At 51.8% G+C, this 20,158-nt stretch overlaps 1 protein-coding gene across 1 annotated transcript in view; it reads right to left on the bottom strand.

Annotated features, from left to right (window-relative positions):
- Window positions 1-20,158, bottom strand: part of DAZL (deleted in azoospermia like) — a gene marked incomplete at both ends in the record, with an annotated part of 186,514 nt that overhangs the window by 74,072 nt on the left and 92,284 nt on the right. Inside the window, 2 exons of the mRNA XM_082258906.1 lie at window positions 7,059-7,109; window positions 12,959-13,033. Of these exons, the coding sequence (XP_082115032.1) occupies window positions 7,059-7,109; window positions 12,959-13,033 (126 nt within the window). The remainder of the gene's footprint in view (window positions 1-7,058; window positions 7,110-12,958; window positions 13,034-20,158) is intronic.

Genomic DNA, 20,158 nt, shown 5'->3' on the forward strand with positions numbered 1-20,158 from the left:
ACATACAAATCCATACACTCTCTTAAGAGCTCTAAATCAAAATCACCTTTTGAGCCACTCAAGCTGATAAATTCTTTTCACTTTTAGACCACGTGGGATTAGCACTATGGTATCTGTCAAAGCATGCGCTAATAGACTGTGGGGGTCACGTGACCTTCAGCAGAGAAAATGTTTACCTGTTTAGAATTGGCTTCCTTTCACCTGGTTTGCACTATAGCTAAAAGTGAGAGTATTGTGGAGTACTAATGAGTAGAGTGTAGGAGATAGGGTAAACGTGTCTGGAAGTACACGAAAACCCAGATATGGAATGTCCCAAATCATCCTTGTAGAGAAAAAACTGAATTTTTGTAAAATCTTACCTGTAAAATTCCTTTCTCTGAGTCCTCCGACAGTCGCCGCCTCTCCATATTCGTCACAATGGGTTAATTGACCTAGGCAACAGAATATGTCAATATTAAAGCTTTTAGCATATCCCACCCCCAGGGGGTGGTCCCCTCAGTCAATACCCTCCTGCTTCCTGTATCCATACCTCAGTTTCAGTAGAATAGCAGTAGAGTACATAAACAAACCCCAAAAGAGGGGCGGGGGCGGCGACTGTCGGAGGACTCAGAGAAAGGAATTTTACAGGTAAGATTTTACAAAAATTCAGTTTTCTCTTATGTCCTCCGACAGTCGCCGCCTCTCCATATTCGTCACAATGGGGACGTCCCAAAGCAGTGCATACATGAGGGGTGGGAAACGCAGCCACGCCTAAGGCAACACCGGACCCACATCAGAGAAAGTAACCTTACCAAAGGAAGGAAACCAGCTGGGCAGCATGAAAAAAACTTTGCTCAACAGGAGCAACAACCCAGGAAAAACAAATAACCCAGGGATAAAAACATCCCAAACAGCCAAGGGCCCAAAAACAAGGGACCCTAAGGTACTGCCGCACCAAGAACCTTGCGGCCAAAGGAAGCATCTGCCGATGCCTGAACATCCACTTTGTAGAACTTTGAGAAGGTGTGAACGGACGACCAAGTCGCCGCCTTACACACCTGGGCCACAGAAGCCCGATGATGACAGGCCCAAGACGTACTCAGAGATCTGGTAGAGTGCGCCTTCACAGGCATAGGGGGAACCTTTCCCGTCAAAGCATAGGCCTGCTCAATGGTCTGTCTGATCCATTTGGCGATGGTAGAAGCTGACGCCGCCATGCCCTTCCGAGGTCCCCCAGGAAGGACAAAGAGAATCCGTCTTGCGAAAGGATTTTGTCGATGACAGGTCGATGACAAGGTAAACCCTGATCGCCCGAACAACATCCAAGGAATGTAAGGCCACCTCCTTCGGATGCTTAGGCTTCGCGCAAAGTGAAGGCAAGACAATGTCCTCATTGAGGTGAAATTCCGAGATCCTTTTCGGAAGAAAAGAAGGATTAGGTCGCAAGACCACCTTATCTAAGTGAAGCACCAGATATGGAGACCTGCAGGACAAAGCTGCCAGCTCCGACACTCTGCGAGCCGAAGTGATCGCCACCAAAAAGGCGACCTTCTTAGACAACAGAGGCAATGAGATCTCCCTGATCTTCTCAAAGGGAGCATGTTGTAACACTGACAGAACAAGGTTCAAGTCCCACGGAGGCAAAGGCTCCCTCCGAGGAGGGACCAGGTGTCGCACCCCTTGGACAAAAAACAGAGAATTAGACGCCACAGGGCGTTGAAAGAGAACGGCCAGTGCAGAAATCTGACCCTTAATCGTGGCCAACGCCAAACGCTGGTCCACACCCGTTTGAAAGAAAGACAACACCCGAGACACCGAGTATGAGCGGGGGGAAAACCCCCTGGACTCACACCAGGCAAAATAGGCCTTCCAAGTACGGTAGTAAATCTTCCCCGAAGAGGCCTTTCTAGCATTGATCAAGGTATGAATGACCTCCGGGGAGAGACCCCTATCCTTCAGGACCTCTGTGTCAACAGCCAGGCCGCCAAAGCCAGCGACTGCAAAGCAGGATGAAAAAATCGGTCCTTGAGACAGAAGAGCTTCTCGAAGAGGCAGACGCCACGGAGCGTCGATCGCCAGATTCACGAGGTCTGCGTACCAGGACCGGCGAGGCCAGTCCAGTGCCACTAGAATCACCGTGTGCGGTTCCGAGGTCAACCTGCGAAGGAACCTGGACAGCAGTTGAAACGGTGGAAATGCATACATCAGCCGACACTGATGCCACGGAGTTACCAACGCGTCTGCCCGAGGATCGCGCGTCCTTGCTACGAACCTTTCCACCTTGTTGTTCAGACGAGACGTTAACAGGTCTACCTCCGGAAGACCCCACTGCGCGCACAACATCTGGAAGACATCCGGGTGGAGGGACCATTCTCCCTGGTCCAAAGTCTGGCGACTCAGATAATCCGCCTGCCAGTTCTCCACCCCCGGAATGTGAACCGCCGTTATCGCCGGAACGTGCGTCTCGGCCCAAGACAGAATGTCGGCCACCACCGAGCCGCTCGGGCACTCCTGGTGCCCCGTGGTGGTCGATGTATGCCACCGCCGTGGCATTGTCCGTCTGCACCCGAACCGGACGGCCCTGCAGCCTGACCGTCCAACGTCGAAGGCAGAGATTTATCGCTCGCAATTCCAGAATGTTGATCGGAAGGGAGGATTCCTCCTCCGACCAAGTTCCCTGGGCAGACAGAACGCCCAGAACACCACCCCGACAGGCTGGCATCCGTGGTGATCACCGTCCAGGAGAAAAGACGAAAAGACTTGCCCCCCGACACCGCCGGGGACTGTAGCCACCACAGAAGATCCCTTCTGGTACGATGACTCAACGAAATCTGGAGATCCAGAGATTGCAGTCGCCCGTCCCACCTGGACAGGATCTCCGCTTGGAGACCCTGCGTGTGAAATTGGGCGAAGGGAATCTCCCCTCGAAAGCCGAGACCATCAATCCCAAACACCTCATACACGTCCGGAAGGACGAGCACTGATTGTCCCTGAGGGACCTGACTTCTTCCTGAAGTGTCCTGAGCTTATCGTCCGGTAGGAAGACCTTCGTCTGGACCGAGTCCAGGATCATTCCCAGGTAGGGAAGACGAACCGACAGGCACAGCGTCGATTTTGGAAGGTTTATCGTCCAACCAAACTCCTGTAGAGTTTGCATCGTGACGGACAGGTCCGTCACCAGACCCTGACTGGTCGCAGACCGAACCAGAATGTCGTCCAGATACCCCAGGACAGAGATGCCCTGGGCTCTCAACAAAGCCAGAACCGGTGCAAGCACCTTGGTGAACACCCGCTGAGCCGAAGCGAGACCAAAGGGTAACGCCACGAACTGGCAATGATCCTTCGCAATGGCGAATCGAAGGTACCTCTGGTGACCCTCGAAAATGGGGATGTGAAGGTACGCATCCTTCAAATCGATGGAGGCCATGAATTCCCCCGGAACCAGGGCAGCCACCACCGACCGCAGGGATTCCATGCGGAAACTCGCAAACCCGCACAAAGCGGTCCAGAGCTTTTAAGTCCAGAATCGGACGTACCTTGCCCTCTTTCCCGGGCACATTGAACAGATCTGAATAGAACCCCCGAAATCTGTCCCGATAAGGCACCGGAACCACCACTCCCTGAGCCCGCAGGTCCCGCACCGCCAGGTGCAGATCCCGCAAACGCTCCGGAGACAGTTGAAGATTTAAGGGAAAAAATCTGCACGCCGGCCGGGAGAGAAACCCGATCTCTGCTTACCTGTCCACGGCTTCCTTAGGGAGCCTTGACCTTTGAAGGGTTTGCCCTTATAGTGTGACCGAAAGGCACGAAAGGACCCCTGAGAGGGTCTAAAGAAACATGCTTCGTACCATGAGCAACCTTAGCCTTGCGGGATTGGGGCAAGAGCGTGCTCTTACCCCCCGTGATCCCCTTTACCAGCGCATCCAAGGGTTCGCCAAAAAGGCGAGATCCCCTATAGGGTAGATTAGCTAAAGTTTTGCGAGAAGATTGGTCCACAGACCAACATTTCAGCCAAATCAGGCGGCGTGTCAACACCGCCACGCTGTGCACACGTGCAGCCAAAGGGACTATAGTCCGCATCACACAAATACATGACACCCTGATGGATTTGATCCACCATAGCCAACGTCGCCGGAGGGGCAGAGTCAGCCACCAGGACGCGCCTGAGCACCCGCGTCCAATCCGCGACAGCCTGAGCTGCCATAAGTGAAGCAAAAATAGCTTTCAGCATGGAACCGGTAACCGAGTAAGTATGGCGTGCAAGAGACTCCAGCCTCCTGTCCGTGGCATCCCGGAACACCGGGGTATCCTCCGCCGGAATCGCAGTAGATTTATTCAAAACTGCCACCGCGTGATCCACCGGAGGTGGCACACACCAACGTTCATCAGTAGCGGGTGTGAAAGGATAACGTAGCTTGAACCCACTTGGCACAGCAAAAAGCTTCCGTATATTGCGCCATTGTTCCCTAACCGCGCGCTGAAAATCCTCAGTGCAAGGAAAAACCTGCGATGATTTGCGTCTCCGCTGCGTCCCATAAGAGGCCAGGACGGCAGGCGGACATGGTTCATCCTGCAAATGCAGTGTTTGTTTGATAGAAGCAACCAATTCATCCATGAGTGCAAGCTCTTCAGACGAGCCAGGGGGGGAATTATCAACCCCTTCAACTTCTGCCTCCCCTTCAGACCAAACAAGGTCCAGGGACGAGCGGGACCCCGATAAGGTGACCCCAGCCATAGCAGCCCCATCACCATCTGAATCAGAGGAAATTGAAACTCTGGGCCGTTTTGTGGATTGAGCAGCCACAAGCATCTGCACCTGAGCAGCTAAGTAAGCCACGACAGTAGCCAAATCACCCCCCGCGGGGGGAGCAGCAGCAGTCCCTTGGCCCCCCACTAAAGTGGGGGGAAATTTGCTTTTCTGAGAATCCATGCCCCCAAAAGTGTGTAGGAAAAAAAGGAGTACTGCCTCTTTAAGCTCGCGGCGAGCGGAGCCCACCGCACACACAGCACACACCGACCCCCACAGGGAGAAGCACAAAAACATAGGCAAGGAATACAAGAATAAGGAAGATAAAACCTGGAGAGACCACTCAAGCTGCTGCACCGATCGCTGTTCTCAGGGAAAGGAAGCGATGTAACACAGACCGCTCCTATAAAGCCTATGGAAGGCTCCACAAACATGGCCGCCGGTGAGGGACTTGCAAAGGCAGAGCATGCAGCGCTGACATGTATCCCTTGGCGCCAAAAACGCTGCTCCCAGCACACAGAAATGGCCCTCATAAGCCTGCAGCTATTAATAAAATGGCGGACCGTAGCAGCGGCCGCCGCATGTTGCACAAAACATGATCCACAGCATGCCCTACAACATACAGCATGTCACACAGAGAATCACACAGTTTGTAACACAGAACAGTGTACAACAGCCCCCCTCCTTGCAGCCCACAGCAGCATCACACCAGACAGGGAGCCCAATAGTGTGAACAGACATGCAGGGTTACACAGTCCCAGACTGACACCCACTAAACAGACATGTCCCCACACAGAGTACACTTACCTTCTGAATGGCGTGGGGAACCCGCACAAGCGATCAAGCCACTGCACATGGGACAGGGAGAGTCGCAGCCAGGACGCAGTAGAACTGCGGTGCGAAACCGCATGGCGTCCTGTGAGGTAGACACCTCACCACAGCATCCCTGCAGCGAACAGGGATGGGTCGTTCACATATGCCAGGAAAAATACCTGACTGAACACTCAATGGCAGGCTGGGAAGCCACTGGCCCACAACCTGCGACCAGGGGGGCCAGCCCGAGACCCAGCCCGCACGATCCTCTTCATCAGAAGAACTAACTAATGCTGACAAAAGTAACAGCTAAGTAAAGAGAGAGAAAAAAACTCAAATAAAATCAAAAAGAAGATAAAGGCTGAGACAAAATGCCCCAGCACAGAAACAGCCAGCTAACTCCTGAAAGCTAGACAATGAAACTGAGGTATGGATACAGGAAGCAGGAGGGTATTGACTGAGGGGACCACCCCCTGGGGGTGGGATATGCTAAAAGCTTTAATATTGACATAGTCTGTTGCCTAGCTACTCCTACGGAGCAAAGGTCAATTACCCCATTGTGACGAATATGGAGAGGCGGCGACTGTCGGAGGACGTAAGAGAAATACATTTTAAGTGGCGTAAAAGCATGCGACCATCCACCTGATCATCCACTGGAGACAATCTTTAAAAGGTTGCCAGTGCCCAATCACCTGAAGAAACACTTCTAAAACCCAACTTGTATGAGTAAGTTGCCTGTGCCCTGTATTAATATATACAACTTTAGGACAACCGAACTGTAAGGCCTTATGCACACCTGAGCTCAAATACATATCTTTTACAGGAGTTTTCTTCCTGCCTCTAAACACCTCTCCACGTTAGCCTAATGTATCTATGCACATAGGCATTTACAGAAGTTGCAGCAGGGGCTTTTAGAGGCATAAACACACACAAAAAAAAAAAAAAAAAAACTGCCATGGTAGCTCATCCCACTCAAACACAGGTTACATAAAATGTAGTAATTTCTTTAGGTCCAACATCTCTCTAACATCACTAGTCGGAGCATGTGTACACTACGCGTTTCAGGAAGTTCCTCCTCTTCATTAATCCACCTGGGGGAGAAGTCCTGTGCATATGCTGCAACTGGTGACATTAGAAGGAGGTTGGACCTACTGGGATGTAGACTGATCCAATGCTACTCCACGCCAGCTGGCTACACTGTCTTGGTGTTCCTACCTTCTGTGACATTGTATATGTTTGAGTGCAAAACACATACTTTTTTTAAAATAAAGTGTTAATTTATCATTCAACTGCACTATGGTATTTTTGCGCAGCCTGCCTTCCCTTTCTTGTCTTTAAAAACTCTTACACTTTCCTGTCCCTCAAGCTACACTACGTCTGTTCACAGCCTGTGTATAGATCTGGAAACTTAGGAACAAAGATAGACGTTCCAATCAAAAATCAAGCTGTTTGCAGGTCTCCAAAAGTAATTAAAATTTCAAGGGTGAGTGCATATTTAAATAACTCAAGGTTTTCTTACCTGAGGTAATACATAGCTTCTCTGATCTCCACCAGACCACTGTGGAGCCACCTACATGGGAGAAAAAAAAATATATAAATTTTGTAAGAACTTACCGTAAAATTATTTTCTGACAGTCGCCGCCCGTTCAGTTAGCCTTCACTAGTGGGTAATGGCACCCTCTGCAGGAGCAAGCTAGGCAGTTTTAAATGTTAATAAACTTTCTATACTTAGGCACACCTCCAGGGGATCATCCCTTAGCCATTATCCTGATCCAGTTACCACTGTCCCTCAGTTTGCAGCATGCAGTACCGGAAGGCAATAACCCCAAGATCCAAGAACCAGAGGGGCGGGGGCAGCGACGGTCAGAGAAAATAATTTTACGGTAAGTTCTTACAAAAATTCTATCTTCTCTTACGTTCTCCGACAGTGGCCGCCCGTTCAGTTAGCCTTCACTAGTGGGATGTCCCAAAGCAATGCAGGTGTGAGGGGTGGGAAGACGCAACCTACCGAAAAGGTAACATATCAACCAGGCCAGAAAAAACAACTGAGCCCAACAAAGCTCAAACAGGAGCTAACCCAGAACAAAAACACCCCAGGAAGAGACAGAAAAAAAACATGTCTCTTCAAACAACCGCCGCACTCAAAACCTTGCGGCCAAAAGGAAGCATCTGAGGATGCCATCACATCAATTTTGTAGAATTTTGTGAAAGGGTGCACAGACGACCAGATGGCCGCTTTGCACACCTGAGTCACAGAAGCCTGATGGCGAAAAACCCAAGAGGCACTGACAGCTCTAGTAGAATGAGCCTTTACAGGGAAAGGCAGAACCTGACAATCGTCTGTCTGATGCACTTCGAAATGGTTGCAGCGGACGCAGCCGAACCCTTCCGAGGTCCCTCAGGAAGGACAAACAGAGAATCAGACTTCCTAAAAGACTCCGTGGCAGACAGGTAAACCCTGACCGCCCGGACCACATCCAAGAAATGCAAGGCAAATTCCTAGGGATGCTTGGGCTTTGCACAAAGCGAAGGCAACACTATCTTCATTGAGGTGGAAAGTCGACACCACCTTGAGGAGAAAAGACTGATTGGGTCGCAGAGCCACATTATTCCTATAAAACACCAGATAAGGCGAACGGCAAGACAGAGCCGCCAATTCAGACACCCTGCGAGCAGATGTGATAGCCACCAGAAAGGCAACTTTCTGGGAGAGCACATGCAGAGGAATGTTTCTGATGTTCTCAAAGTGAGGCCGTTGTAAAACGGATAACACCAAATTCAGGTCCCAGGGAGACAAAGAAGGCTTCCTCGGTGGAGCCAGATGCCGCACCCCTTGGATAAAGGTGCGAATCAAGAAATTAGTTACCAAGGGACGCTGGAACAGAATGGCCAAGGCCGACAACTGACCCTTTATCGTGGTCAATGCCAAACGCTGATCCACACCTTCCTGCAGGAAGGCCAAAATCCTCGCCACCGAAAAGGAGCGGGGAAGAAATCCTTGCGACTCGCACCAGGCAATATACGCCTTCCAGATGCGATGGTTTTTCTAGAGGTAGCTTTCTGAGCCTTCAATAAGGTAGGAATGACAGCATTCGGGGAGACCCTCGTCTCTCAAGACTTGGCTTTCAACAGCCACGCCATCAAAGCCAGAGACTGTAAAGCAGGATGGAAGATCATGCCCTTGAGACAGAAGATCGTCCCTCAGCAGAAGCCGCCAGGGAGGCTCGACGACCATCTGCACGATGTCTGCGTACCAAGACCGATGCGGCCAGTCTGGGGCTACCAGAATGGTGTGAATCCATTCCGACGCCAACCTGCGGAGAAACTTGGATAACAGTTGCATCGCAGGGAAGGCATAAATCAGCCGATACCTACCGGTGCCAAGGCAAAACAAACGCGTCCACCAGAGGATCGCGGTATCTGGCCACAAACCTTCCCACCTTGTTGAGACGGGATGCAAACAGGTCCACGCCCGGAGACCCCCACCGGGCACACAGGAGGCGAAACACCTCCGGATGAAGGGACCATTCCCCCTGGTCCAGAGTTTGGCAACTTAGATAGTCCGCCTGCCAGTTCTCCACACCTAGAATGTAAACCCCCGAAATCGCCGGAACGTGCGTCTCGGCCACTTACTTGGCTGCCCGGACACTCTTGGTGCCTCCTTGGTGATTGATGTAAGCTACTGCGGTGACATTTTCCGTTTGTACCCGAAAAGGGCAACCCTGAAGCCGAGTTGACCAATGGAAAAGGCAGAGTTTGATTGCTCGGAGCTCCAAGACGTTTATCGGTAAGGAGGCCTCCTCCGCCGACCACGTCCCTTGGGCACGAAGCGTGCCCAGAACCCCAGCTCGATAGGCTGGCATCCGTGGTGAGCACTGTCCAAAGCAGAGGCTGGAAGGACTGGCCTTGTGTCAGAGTAGGTGACAGGAGCCACCACAAAAGATCCGATCTTGCGAGGTGGCTCAGAGAAATCCTCGTTCTGACCCATCTGGGAAGGATTTCTGCTTGCAGAGTTCTCGTGTGAAATTGAGCAAATGGGATGGCTTCGAAAGCAGAAACCATCAGACCCAGGGACCGTATACAGGCCCGCAGAGAGGAGAGATCGTTGTCCCTGAGGGACCTGATCTCATCCCGCAGGGTCCGGAGTTTGTCCTCCGGGAGAAAGACTCTTGCCTGAGCGGAGTCCAGGACCATCCCCAGGTACTGGAGGCGAACCAAAGGAAGCAGAGCCGAATTCTGAAAGTTGATGTTCCACTCGAATTCCTGGAGCGTCCAGATAACGGAGGACCGCAATCCCCTGTAAATGCAGTAAAGCCAGCACTGGAGCCAGAACCTTGTTGAATACCCTGGGAGCTGAAGCGAGACCGAAGGGCAACGCCACAAACTTGTAGTGCTCCTTTGACTCTGATGACCCCCGTAGATAGGGATGTGCAGATACACATCCTTCAAGTCGATGGAGGCCAGGAAGTTCCCTTGGACTCAACAAAGCCACCACCGACCTGATGGATTCCATCCGACACTTCTGTACCCTCACAAAGCAGATAAGAGACTTTAGGTCCAGAATCGGACGCATTTTGCCCTCTTTTCTGGGCACCGTGAACAGGTTGGAATAAAAACCGCAAAACCTGTCCCTTGAAGGTACTGGCACAATGACTTCTTGGGCGAGAAGATCTTGTACCGCCCCCATGAGATCTCTGAAACGATTGGGAGTCAGATGGAGATTTGATTGAAAGAACCTGACTGCTGGGCGGGATCGAAACTCGATCTGGTACCCTGAACGAATCAGTTTGTGAACCCACCTGTCCTGAATTCTGGACAACCAGGGTTCCTGAAAACAACGCAGATGTCCCCCCACCCCTGAAAGGGGTGATGGTATCCCTTAAGGAAGAGGTGGACTGGGCCGCCGAACCAGCCTGACCGGCCTTTGGCTTACCCGACCACGGCTTCTTGTGACCCCCTGAAGTCTTGAAGGATTTTCCTTTTTCCTGTGCCCCGAAGGCACGTAAGGACCCACAATGAGCTTTAAAAAGAAGGGCCCCGCCTAGTGCGGGTGAATTTTCCCTTAGATGCTTGGGGCAAAAGGGTACTCTTAACCCCCCCCCCCCCCATAAGCCCCTTGATCAACTCACCCAGAGTGTCCCCAAAAAGATGACTCCCCACATAAGGGACAGACACAGTCTTTTTGGAAGCGTGGTCAGCCGACCAGTTTTTCAGCCAAATAATGCGGCTGACCGCGACCCCGACAGCCATGCGACTAACGGAGCCTCGTCCAAGTCTGCATCACACAGGTACATCCCGGAATGGGTCATTTGATCCACCATGTCATGGGCAGTCGGTGGGGCTTACTCCACCACCAGGGTGTTCCGAAGCACCTTGGACCAAGCTGTGACAGCCTGAGAGACCATTACCGAGGCAAACGGGTTTGAGCAGGGAGCTCGCCACCAAATACATGTGGCGGGAAAGTGCCTCCACACGCCTATCTGCCGGATCCTTGAAAACCAGAGTCCTCCATCGGCATCAAAGTGGATTTATTTAGCCTAGAGACCGTGTGGTCCACCTTAGGCGACACCGTCCAAAGTTTTGTCTACTGCATCCGCAAAGGAATATCGGTAGTGAAATTGCTTAGGCAGCACTAGCATATGTTTGATGCAACGCCATTGGTCGTTCACTAGTTCGTGAAATTCCTCGGGGCAGGGGAAAACCTGACCCGACTTCTGGGCCTTTCGTAACCCGAGCACAGCCCGCTTACTCGACTGAGGTGGCTCATCTTCAAGACTCAAAGTCTCCCTAATGAAAATAAGTGAATCCATTACCGCGCGTTCCCACGCCACCAAGGAAGACTCCTCCTCGGAAAGTGAGGACAGGGACCCCTCCGGGGTGACGTGGTCCATGGCAACCAAATCAGGCTCTGAGTCAGAGGACTGGGAGGGCATAGGCCATTTTTGAGAAGTGCGTTCAGACATCAGCAGATCCACCTTGGATGCCAAAGTTGCGAGAGCAGCATATAATGAGGCCATGGAAGAGGATTCAGGGGTCCCTGAAGCACCAACCAGGTCTGTGAGGAATTTGCTATCCTGGGACTCCATTTTTGCAATAAAATTTTTTTGGAGTGCTGGCCTTTTAAATCGGCGGTTCCCACGGACCCCCACAGCAAAACTGCACCGCTAGTGGAGACCCTCAGAAACAGCTAAAGGTACCAGAAGAAACAGATTTCAGGAAAAAAAACAAGAAAAACTGAAAATCTCCCCACAGGGTCCCAGTGTACTTGCCACTCCACGCTGCTGCAGTGAGAGAGAGAGGAGGAAGTGACCTCACACACTAGAGGCCTATGCCTGCCCGGAGCCACAGAAAAATGGTGCCTGACTGAGATTCAATCAGAGGAAGCACTGGGAAAATGACCGCTGCCCTTACTAGGCGGTCGCCCTCAAAGATGGTGCCCAAACCGGCGCAAGAATGAGCTAAAATGGCTGCTGCACACACAAGGTGGTCCAAACAGCCTGCCCACACTCAAAATGGCGGCCGTGCGAGCGGCACCAACTAAGGCAAAAAATACACATGCTGGCCCCCACAGGGATCCCGGGAGCCCCCACACCCCCCAGACATGGCGGTATACACCGCAGAGCGCCCCCAACATTGGCAGGGAGGAAGGGGGCCGCACCACACGGCCAGGAAAGGGATACCACAGAAGCCACCATGTACTGCCATCCACTAAGAGTGGGCCCACGGAACACCCCCACAGACAAAGCCTTCACAAGGGACCCAGGGGTAGTATCACTCACCAGTCCAGTGAACGCGGGCACTGATACGGAACACCTCCCACCCTGAGCGGGGGTGCCATCAACCAGGAAGGATGCTAGCAGCTTTTGGGCATTCCAGAGTTGAGACATCCCAGCGAAGTGACTCCACAGGCTCTTCCCCAGCTCAAGGGGCACTGTCATGGCGAGGCCAGGGTGCACCAATGACCTGCAACGCTCGTTGGCAGGCTGGGACTCCATAAGGATCCATATTATCCAGTGCGAGGCCCAGTTCTGCTGTCGCTTGCAGTCCTCCAGGAATTCCCTGACTAACTAGCGATAGTGAGTGAAAATAAAAAAGCTATTGTCAAAGAAAAGAACAGCTTTTATAGAAAAAAGAGAAAGAAACAGACACTAGATCGCAGCAGGGAAACCTAGCCTACTCCTGATGCTAGGCAGCATAAAACTGAGGGACAGTGGTAACTGGATCAGGATAATGGCTAAGGGACGGCCCCCTGGAGGTGTGCCTAAATGTAGAAAGTTTTTTATTAACATTTAAAACTGCCTAGCTTTACCTACAAGTGAAGGCTAACTGAACGGGCGGCGACTGTCAGAGGACGCAAGAGAAAAATGTTTTTAAAACATCAAAAGGAAGACAAAGCAATGACGTTCGTAATCAAGGTACCTGGTAATATCCTGGCTGCTGGTATGCCAAGGGTACTTGCTGCAACATGACTGGTGAGCTTGGGTAAGGACAAGCCTGCAAAAAGGATGCAATTAGCAATAATTAATGACTGGCCATAAGCATCATGCATTGAATAGTACAAGTTTATGTTATTGTGAACATTTTATTTGTACTGCAAAATCTCATGTTAACTCTGTACAGTATTTCCCAGTATAATTGAAAACCAATGGCTATATTACCCGTCACTCTAGTTTTAGACCAAGCTGGTCCAAACTATTTCCTTCACTGAGTACTGCACTGGCTCTAAGCACTGATAACTGTATGTACAGTCAGGTCCATAAATATTGGGACATTGACAGTTCTAATCTTTTTGGCTCTATACACCACCACAATGGATTTGAAATGAAACAAACAAGATGTACTTTAACTGCAGACTTTCAGCTTTAATTTGAGGGTATTTACATCCAAATCAGGTGAAAGGTGTAGGAATTACAACAGTTTGTATATGTGCCTCCCACTTTTTAAGGGACCAAAAGTAATGGGACAATTGGCTGCTCAGCTGTTCCATGGTCAGGTGTGTGTTATTCCCTCATTATCCCATTTACAAGGAGCAGATAAAAGGTCCAGAGTTCATTTCAAGTGTGCCATTTGCATTTGGAATTTGTTGCTGTCAACTCCCAATATGAGATCCAAAGACCTGTCACTATCAGTGAAGCAAGCCATCATTAGGCTGAAAAAACAAAAACCCATCAGAGAGATAGCAAAAACATTAGGTGTGGCCAAATCAACTGTTTGGAACATCCTTAAAAAGAAAGAACGCACCGGTGAGCTCAGCAACACCAAAAGACCCGGAAGACCACAGAAAAAAACTGTGGTGGATGACTGAAGAATTCTTTCCCTGGTGAAAAAACTGAATTTTTGTAAAATCTTACCTGTAAAATTCCTTTCTCTGAGTCCTCCGACAGTCGCCGACACCTCTAAGTCATCACTATTGGGTATTGACTTCCGCTCCGCAGGAGTAGTTAGGCATAAGACTTAGTCAAAAGAACAAAAGCATTTGCATATACACACCCATGGGGGCTGTCCCACTTAGTCAATACCCCCCTGGAGTGACCACTCCCAACTCAGTTTGGTAGCATAGCAGTAAGTGTACAAGAAAAAACCCCAAAAGAGAGGCGGGGGCAGCGACTGTCGGAGGACTCAGAGAAAGGAATTTTACAGGTAAGATTTTACAAAAATTCAGTTTTCTCTTACGTCCTCCGACAGTCGCCACCACCTCTAAGTCATCACTATTGGGATGTCCCAAAGCAGTGTAGACATGAGGGGTGGGAGACGCAACCGTAGAAAAGGCAACGCAGTACCCACAGAGAAAGGAACCTTACATGCATAGTAAGAAAACCTTCTGGGCAACAGAAAAGGCTCAACAGGAAAGCAAATAATCCAGGGGATAAACAACCCCAAACATCAGGGACACAACAAAACAAGGGTCCCTCATGCCACTGCCGCACTGAGAACTTTGCGGCCAAAGGAGGCATCAGCTGATGCTAGAACATCCACCTTATAGAATTTCGAAAAGGTGTGCACTGACGACCAAGTCGCAGCCTTACACACCTGAGCCACCGAGGCTCGATGCCAGTAGGCCCAGGACGCACTCATATATCTGGTAGAGTGCGCCTTAACAGGGAAGGGTGGAACCCGTCCCTTCAAAGCATAGGCCTGTTCAATGGTCTGTCCGATCCATTTGGCAATGGTCGCTGCAGACGCAGCCAGGCCCTTCGGAGGTCCCTCAGGAAGGACAAAGAGGGAATCCGTCTTCCGAAAAGATTCAGTGGACGACAGGTAAACCCTGATCGCCCTGACAACATCCAAGGAATGCAATTCAAACTCCTTGGGATGCTTAGGCTTCGTACAAAGCGAAGGCAGGACAATGTCCTCATTAAGGTGGAACTCAGAGACCACCTTAGGAAGAAAAGACTGTTGTGGTCGCAAGACCACCTTATCCTTGTGAATTACCAAGTACGGAGAGCGGCAAGACAACGCCGCCAGCTCCGATACTCTGCGAGCCGAAGTGATCACCACTAAAAAGGCAACCTTCTTAGACAGCAGAGGCAACTAAATCTCCCGGATGTTCTCAAAGGGAGAACGCTGCAAAACGGACAGAACCAAGTTCAAGTCCCACGGAGGTAAAGGCTCCCTTCAGGGAGGAGCCAAATGTCGCCCCCTCCTAAATGAAGGTGCGTTTAAAGAATTAGACGCCACAGGGCTTTGAAAAAGAATAGCCAGTGCAGACACCTGGCCCTTTATCGTGGCCAGCAACAGGCGCTGGTCCACCCCCGATTGGAGGAAAGCCAACACTCTCGACACCGAGTACGAGCGAGGGGAGAACCCCCTGGACTCACACCAGGCGAAATAGGCTTTCCAGGTACGGTAATAAATCTTACCAGAGGAGGTTTTCCTAGCCTTGATCAGGTTAGGAATGACCTCAAGGGAAAGGCCCCTGTCTCTCAGGACCTGGGTCTCAACAGCGAGGCCGTTAAAGCCAGCGAATGTAAAGTAGGATGGAAGATCGGTCCCTGAGACAGCAGATCTTCCCGCATTGGCAGCCGCCAAGGAGGCGCCACTGCCAGGTGAACAACGTCGGCATACCAGGACCGGCGTGGCCAGTCCGGCGCTACCAGAATCACCAGGTGCGGTTCCGAGGCTAACCTGCGAAGGAACCTATACAACAACTGAATCGGAGGAAAGGCATACATCAGACGATACTGATGCCAAGGGGCCACCAACGCATCCGAGGCATCTGCCAGAGGATCGTGCGTTCTTGCCACGAACCTTTCCACCTTGTGGTTTAGCCGAGACACGAACAGATCCATGTCCGGGGATCCCCACTTCGCACAAAGCATTTGGAAGACCTCCGAGTGCAGGGACCATTCCCCCTGGTCCAGGGTCTGGCGGCTCAGATAGTTGGCCTGCCAATTTTCCACACCCGGAATGTGAACTGCTGAGATTGCCGGGACATGAGTCTCGGCCCAAGACAGAATGTCGGTCACCTCCCGGGGCGCCCTGGCACTCCTGGTGCCCCCTTGGTGGTTGATGTAAGCCACCGCGGTAGCATTGTCCGTCTGTACCTGGACCGGATGGCCCCAAAGTCGATCGGACCACTGGAAGAGACAGAGTTTGATCGCTCTCAATTCCAATATGTTGATCGGAAGGGAGGATTCCTCCCCCGACCAAGTGCCCTGGGCAGACAGGTTGCCCATGACTCCACCCCAGCCTGACAGGCTGGCATCCGTGGTAACCACCGTCCACAGCAACGGACGGAAGGACTTGCCTTCTGACACCGCCGGGGACTGAAGCCACCAACAGAAGATCCATTCTGGTTTGGCGGCTCAATGAGACACTAAGATCCAAGGACTGAGGCAGTCTGTCCCACCTGGCCAGGATCTCCGCTTGAGGAGACCGTGTGTGAAACTGGGCAAAGGGTATTGCCTCGAAGGCCGATACCATCAACCCTAGGGACCGCATGCAGGTCCTGAGTGACGAGAATGGCTTGTCCCGGAGGGACCTGACCTCGTCCTGTAAGGTCCGGAGCTTGTCCTCCGGCAAGAACACCTTTGCTTGAGCAGAGTCCAGAACCATTCCCAGATAGGAAAGACGAACCGAAGGAGACAAGGTCAGGAGACAGATCGCGCAGTAGGTCCTGGCGGATACTCGATCTTAAGAGGAGATCGTCCAGATATCCCAAGATAGCAATGCCCTGAGCCCTCAGCAGGCCTAGAACAGGTGCCAACACTTTTGTAAAGACCCTTGGAGCCGAAGCGAGACCGAAAGGTAACGCCACAAACTGATAGTGGTCCTCCGCTATAGCGAACCATAGGTACCTCTGGTGACCCTCGAAAATGGGGGATGTGTAGGTACGCATCCTTCAGGTCTATAGAGGCCAGGAATTCCCCTGGACTCAAGGAGGCCACAACCGAACACACACGAAGCGGTTCAGCGCTTTTAGGTCCAGAATAGGACGCACTTTGCCCTCCTTCCTGGGCACAGTGAACAGATTCGAATAAAACCCCTGAAACCTGTCCCGATGAGGCACCGGGACAATTACCCCCTGAGCAAGCATGTCCTGCACCGCTTGATGCAAGTCCTGCAGACGCCCCGGAAGCAGCTGGAGATTGGAGGGAAAGAATCTGTCTGCTGGCTTGGAAAGGAATTCAATCTTGTAACCTGATCGAACGATTTCCTGGACCCACCTGTCCGAGATCCGGAGCAGCCAAGGTTGGAGGAAACCGCGCAAACGTCCCCCCACCCCAGAAATGGGTGAGGGCGCCCCTTCAGGCAGAGGCGGAGTGTCCCGCCGAACCGGCATTGCCGGTCTTTCACTTACCCGCCCAGGGTTTCTTCTGGTTGCCCTGGGCCTTGAAGGGCTTGCCCTTGGATTGGTTCCGAAAGGCACGAAAGGACCCCTGAGTAGATCTAGGCGCAGAACCCCGCTTGCCACGGAAAGACTTGTTCTTCGGGTTCTGGGGTAGCATAGTGCTCTTACCCCCCGTGACGCCCTTCACCAGGGTATCCAACGCCTCGCCAAAAAGGCGAGAGCCAGCATAGGGAAAATCAGCAACAGTTTTCCGCGAGGACTGGTCGGCCGACCAGCTCTTCAGCCATATCAGTCGCCGGTTAAGTACCGCGACACTCGAGAGGCGAGCCACCAAGGGAGCCTCATTTAGGGCTGCATCACACAGATACATGACTCCTTGATGGATCTGGTCCACCATTTCCAGTCGTGCAGGCGGCACGTCATCGGACACTAGGTTGCTTCTAAGCACCTTAATCCAATCAGCCACCGCCTGAGCCACCATAATGGACGCGAAAAGGGGTTTCCGTATAGGAATGGCGGGCTAGAGACTCCAACCGCCGGTCCGTGGGATCCCGGAAAACCAGTAAGAACCAAGGTAGCCTTGTTCAGCACGGCCACAGTGTGATCTACCTGTGGAGGCACACACCATCGTGATTCCGTAGCCGGCGCAAAAAGATAAAGCAATTTGAACCGACTAGGTACCAGGAATGGACGTTTTAACGTGCGCCACATTTCATAACAGTGTAATGGAATTTCGCTGGGCAGGGAAAAACCTGCGCAGACTTGCGGGTCCTGTGCATCCCAAATGAGGACACAACGCCCGGAGGACAGGGCTCATCCTCTAAATGTAAGGTTTCCTTAACAGAATCAACCAACTCATCCATGGTCGCCCGTTCTTCGGGTGACCCTGGGGAGGATGTATCAACACCCTCCACCTCAGCCTCCCCCTCAGACCCCGGGGGGTCCAAGGATGAGCGGGACCCTGAAAAGGGCACGCTCGTAGCAGCATCCATATCCCCATCTAAATCAGAAGAGAGACACAGCCTTGGCCGTTTTCTCGCAGCCCGTTCAGACATCAGCATTTCCATATTTGCCACTAAAGTCGCAACCACAGCAGCCAGATCAGGTTGCAGCGGGGCCACAGGAGAACTGGGGCCCCCCACTAAAGCTGGAGGAAACTTGCTTTCCTGAGAATCCATGGCTCAATATAAGAAAAAACTACAGTGCAAAAAAGTAATGTACTGTCCCCTTAAATAGCGCTGCGGAGTGCACAGCCCACCGCTACTGTCACAGCTATGAAGACCCCAAAAGGAGAAAGAAACTGAGCCAGAAGCAGTATGCAGAAGAAGACAGAGAGATACACTGCAGAGCCCGCAGATCGTTGCTGCCTGTGCTGTCTGAGAGGAAGAGGAAATGCTGCTGGAGGGGGCTGGCCATAAGCCAGACCCCAGGGAAAATGGCTGCCCCATAGGGATGCATAGGAGGCTACGCCAAGATGGCCGCCGACATGCGGCCGAACCGATCGTTCCACCGCCCACAAAATGGCGGCGGATGGCGCCAAAATGAGCTGTATACTCGCCCCAGAGGGGCTATACGCTTGTGCATAGTCAAAAACATGGCGGACCGCGTGATTTTTCCCCCGCAGCGGTCGCCGCACAACACACAAGTCTGTACCCCCAAACATGCACCTAAGGTGACACTGGGACAGGGACCCCCGGCAAACATACAGATCTGCACACAGCGAACCCCGCAGGGATCGCACAGGGAGTCACACAGGCACAGACATGGGGACACACATCAACACGGACTGCCACCCCAGGCAGAGGCCCCACACAGAAAGTACTTACCTGTACCCGATGGCGTGGGGGAGCCTCCATGCACGGATAAACCTCTGTCCTCATCTGACAGGGAGTGCCGTGAGCCAGGGACATGACGCTGCAGAATCGCAGACAAGTCCTGTGAGGTAGCCACCTCACGGCTGCATCCCTGCAGCGAACAGGGATGGGTCGTTCTTAATGCCAGGGTGAACCATAGCTGAACGCTCGATGGAGGGCTGGGGGTCCATCTGACCCTCTGTGCCCTGGAGAACCAGGGCGGCCAGTCCGAATCCCAGCACCGCATGATCCATCTTCTTCAGAAGAATAAACACTAGAGCTGGTAAAATAAACAGCTAGTAAAGTGAGAGAAAAAAATTCAAGTTAGACTTACCGGTAACTTGTTTTCCAATAGTCTTTCAGGACAGCACCTTAGAGAGATGGCTCCTCCCTCTCCTCATCAGGAAACACCCCATCCACCAGATTTTAAAAGGAGGCTTCTCCCACCATTCATCAGTTTGTAGAAGAGTACCTCCGGCCCATGCTGGAACACAAACAGATATGGTTAATCACAGCAATACATTTTATACAATAGGGCGGGATCCTCCTGCTGTCCTGAAAGACTATTGGAAAACAAGTTACCGGTAAGTCTAACTTGAATTTTCCCTAAAACGTCTTTCAGGACAGCACCTTAGAGAGGATTATCGAGACTTACTCAATTTAGGGAGGGACCACAGCTTGCAGGACCTTTCTGCCAAAAGCCTGATCTTCAGCTGCCAAAAGGTCCAACCTATAGTGTCTTGCAAATGTAAAGTAGCTTGACCACGTAGCCGCTTTGCAGATTTGATCTGGAGTGGCACCAGCTTTCTCTGCCCATGTAGTGGCTAACGCTCTAGTAGAGTGAGCTCTGATCCCCTGCGGGGGAGACAATTTCATTTGGGAGTAAGCCTCTGAAATAGCGGATCTGAGCCATCTGGCTATTGATCCTTTTGATGCCTGGCGACCTTTTTTGTTGCCAGAGAAAAGAACAAAAAG

Source organism: Pelophylax lessonae (assembly GCF_965119305.1).
Source record: "Pelophylax lessonae genome assembly, chromosome: 5".
Lineage (NCBI taxonomy): Eukaryota > Metazoa > Chordata > Amphibia > Anura > Ranidae > Pelophylax > Pelophylax lessonae.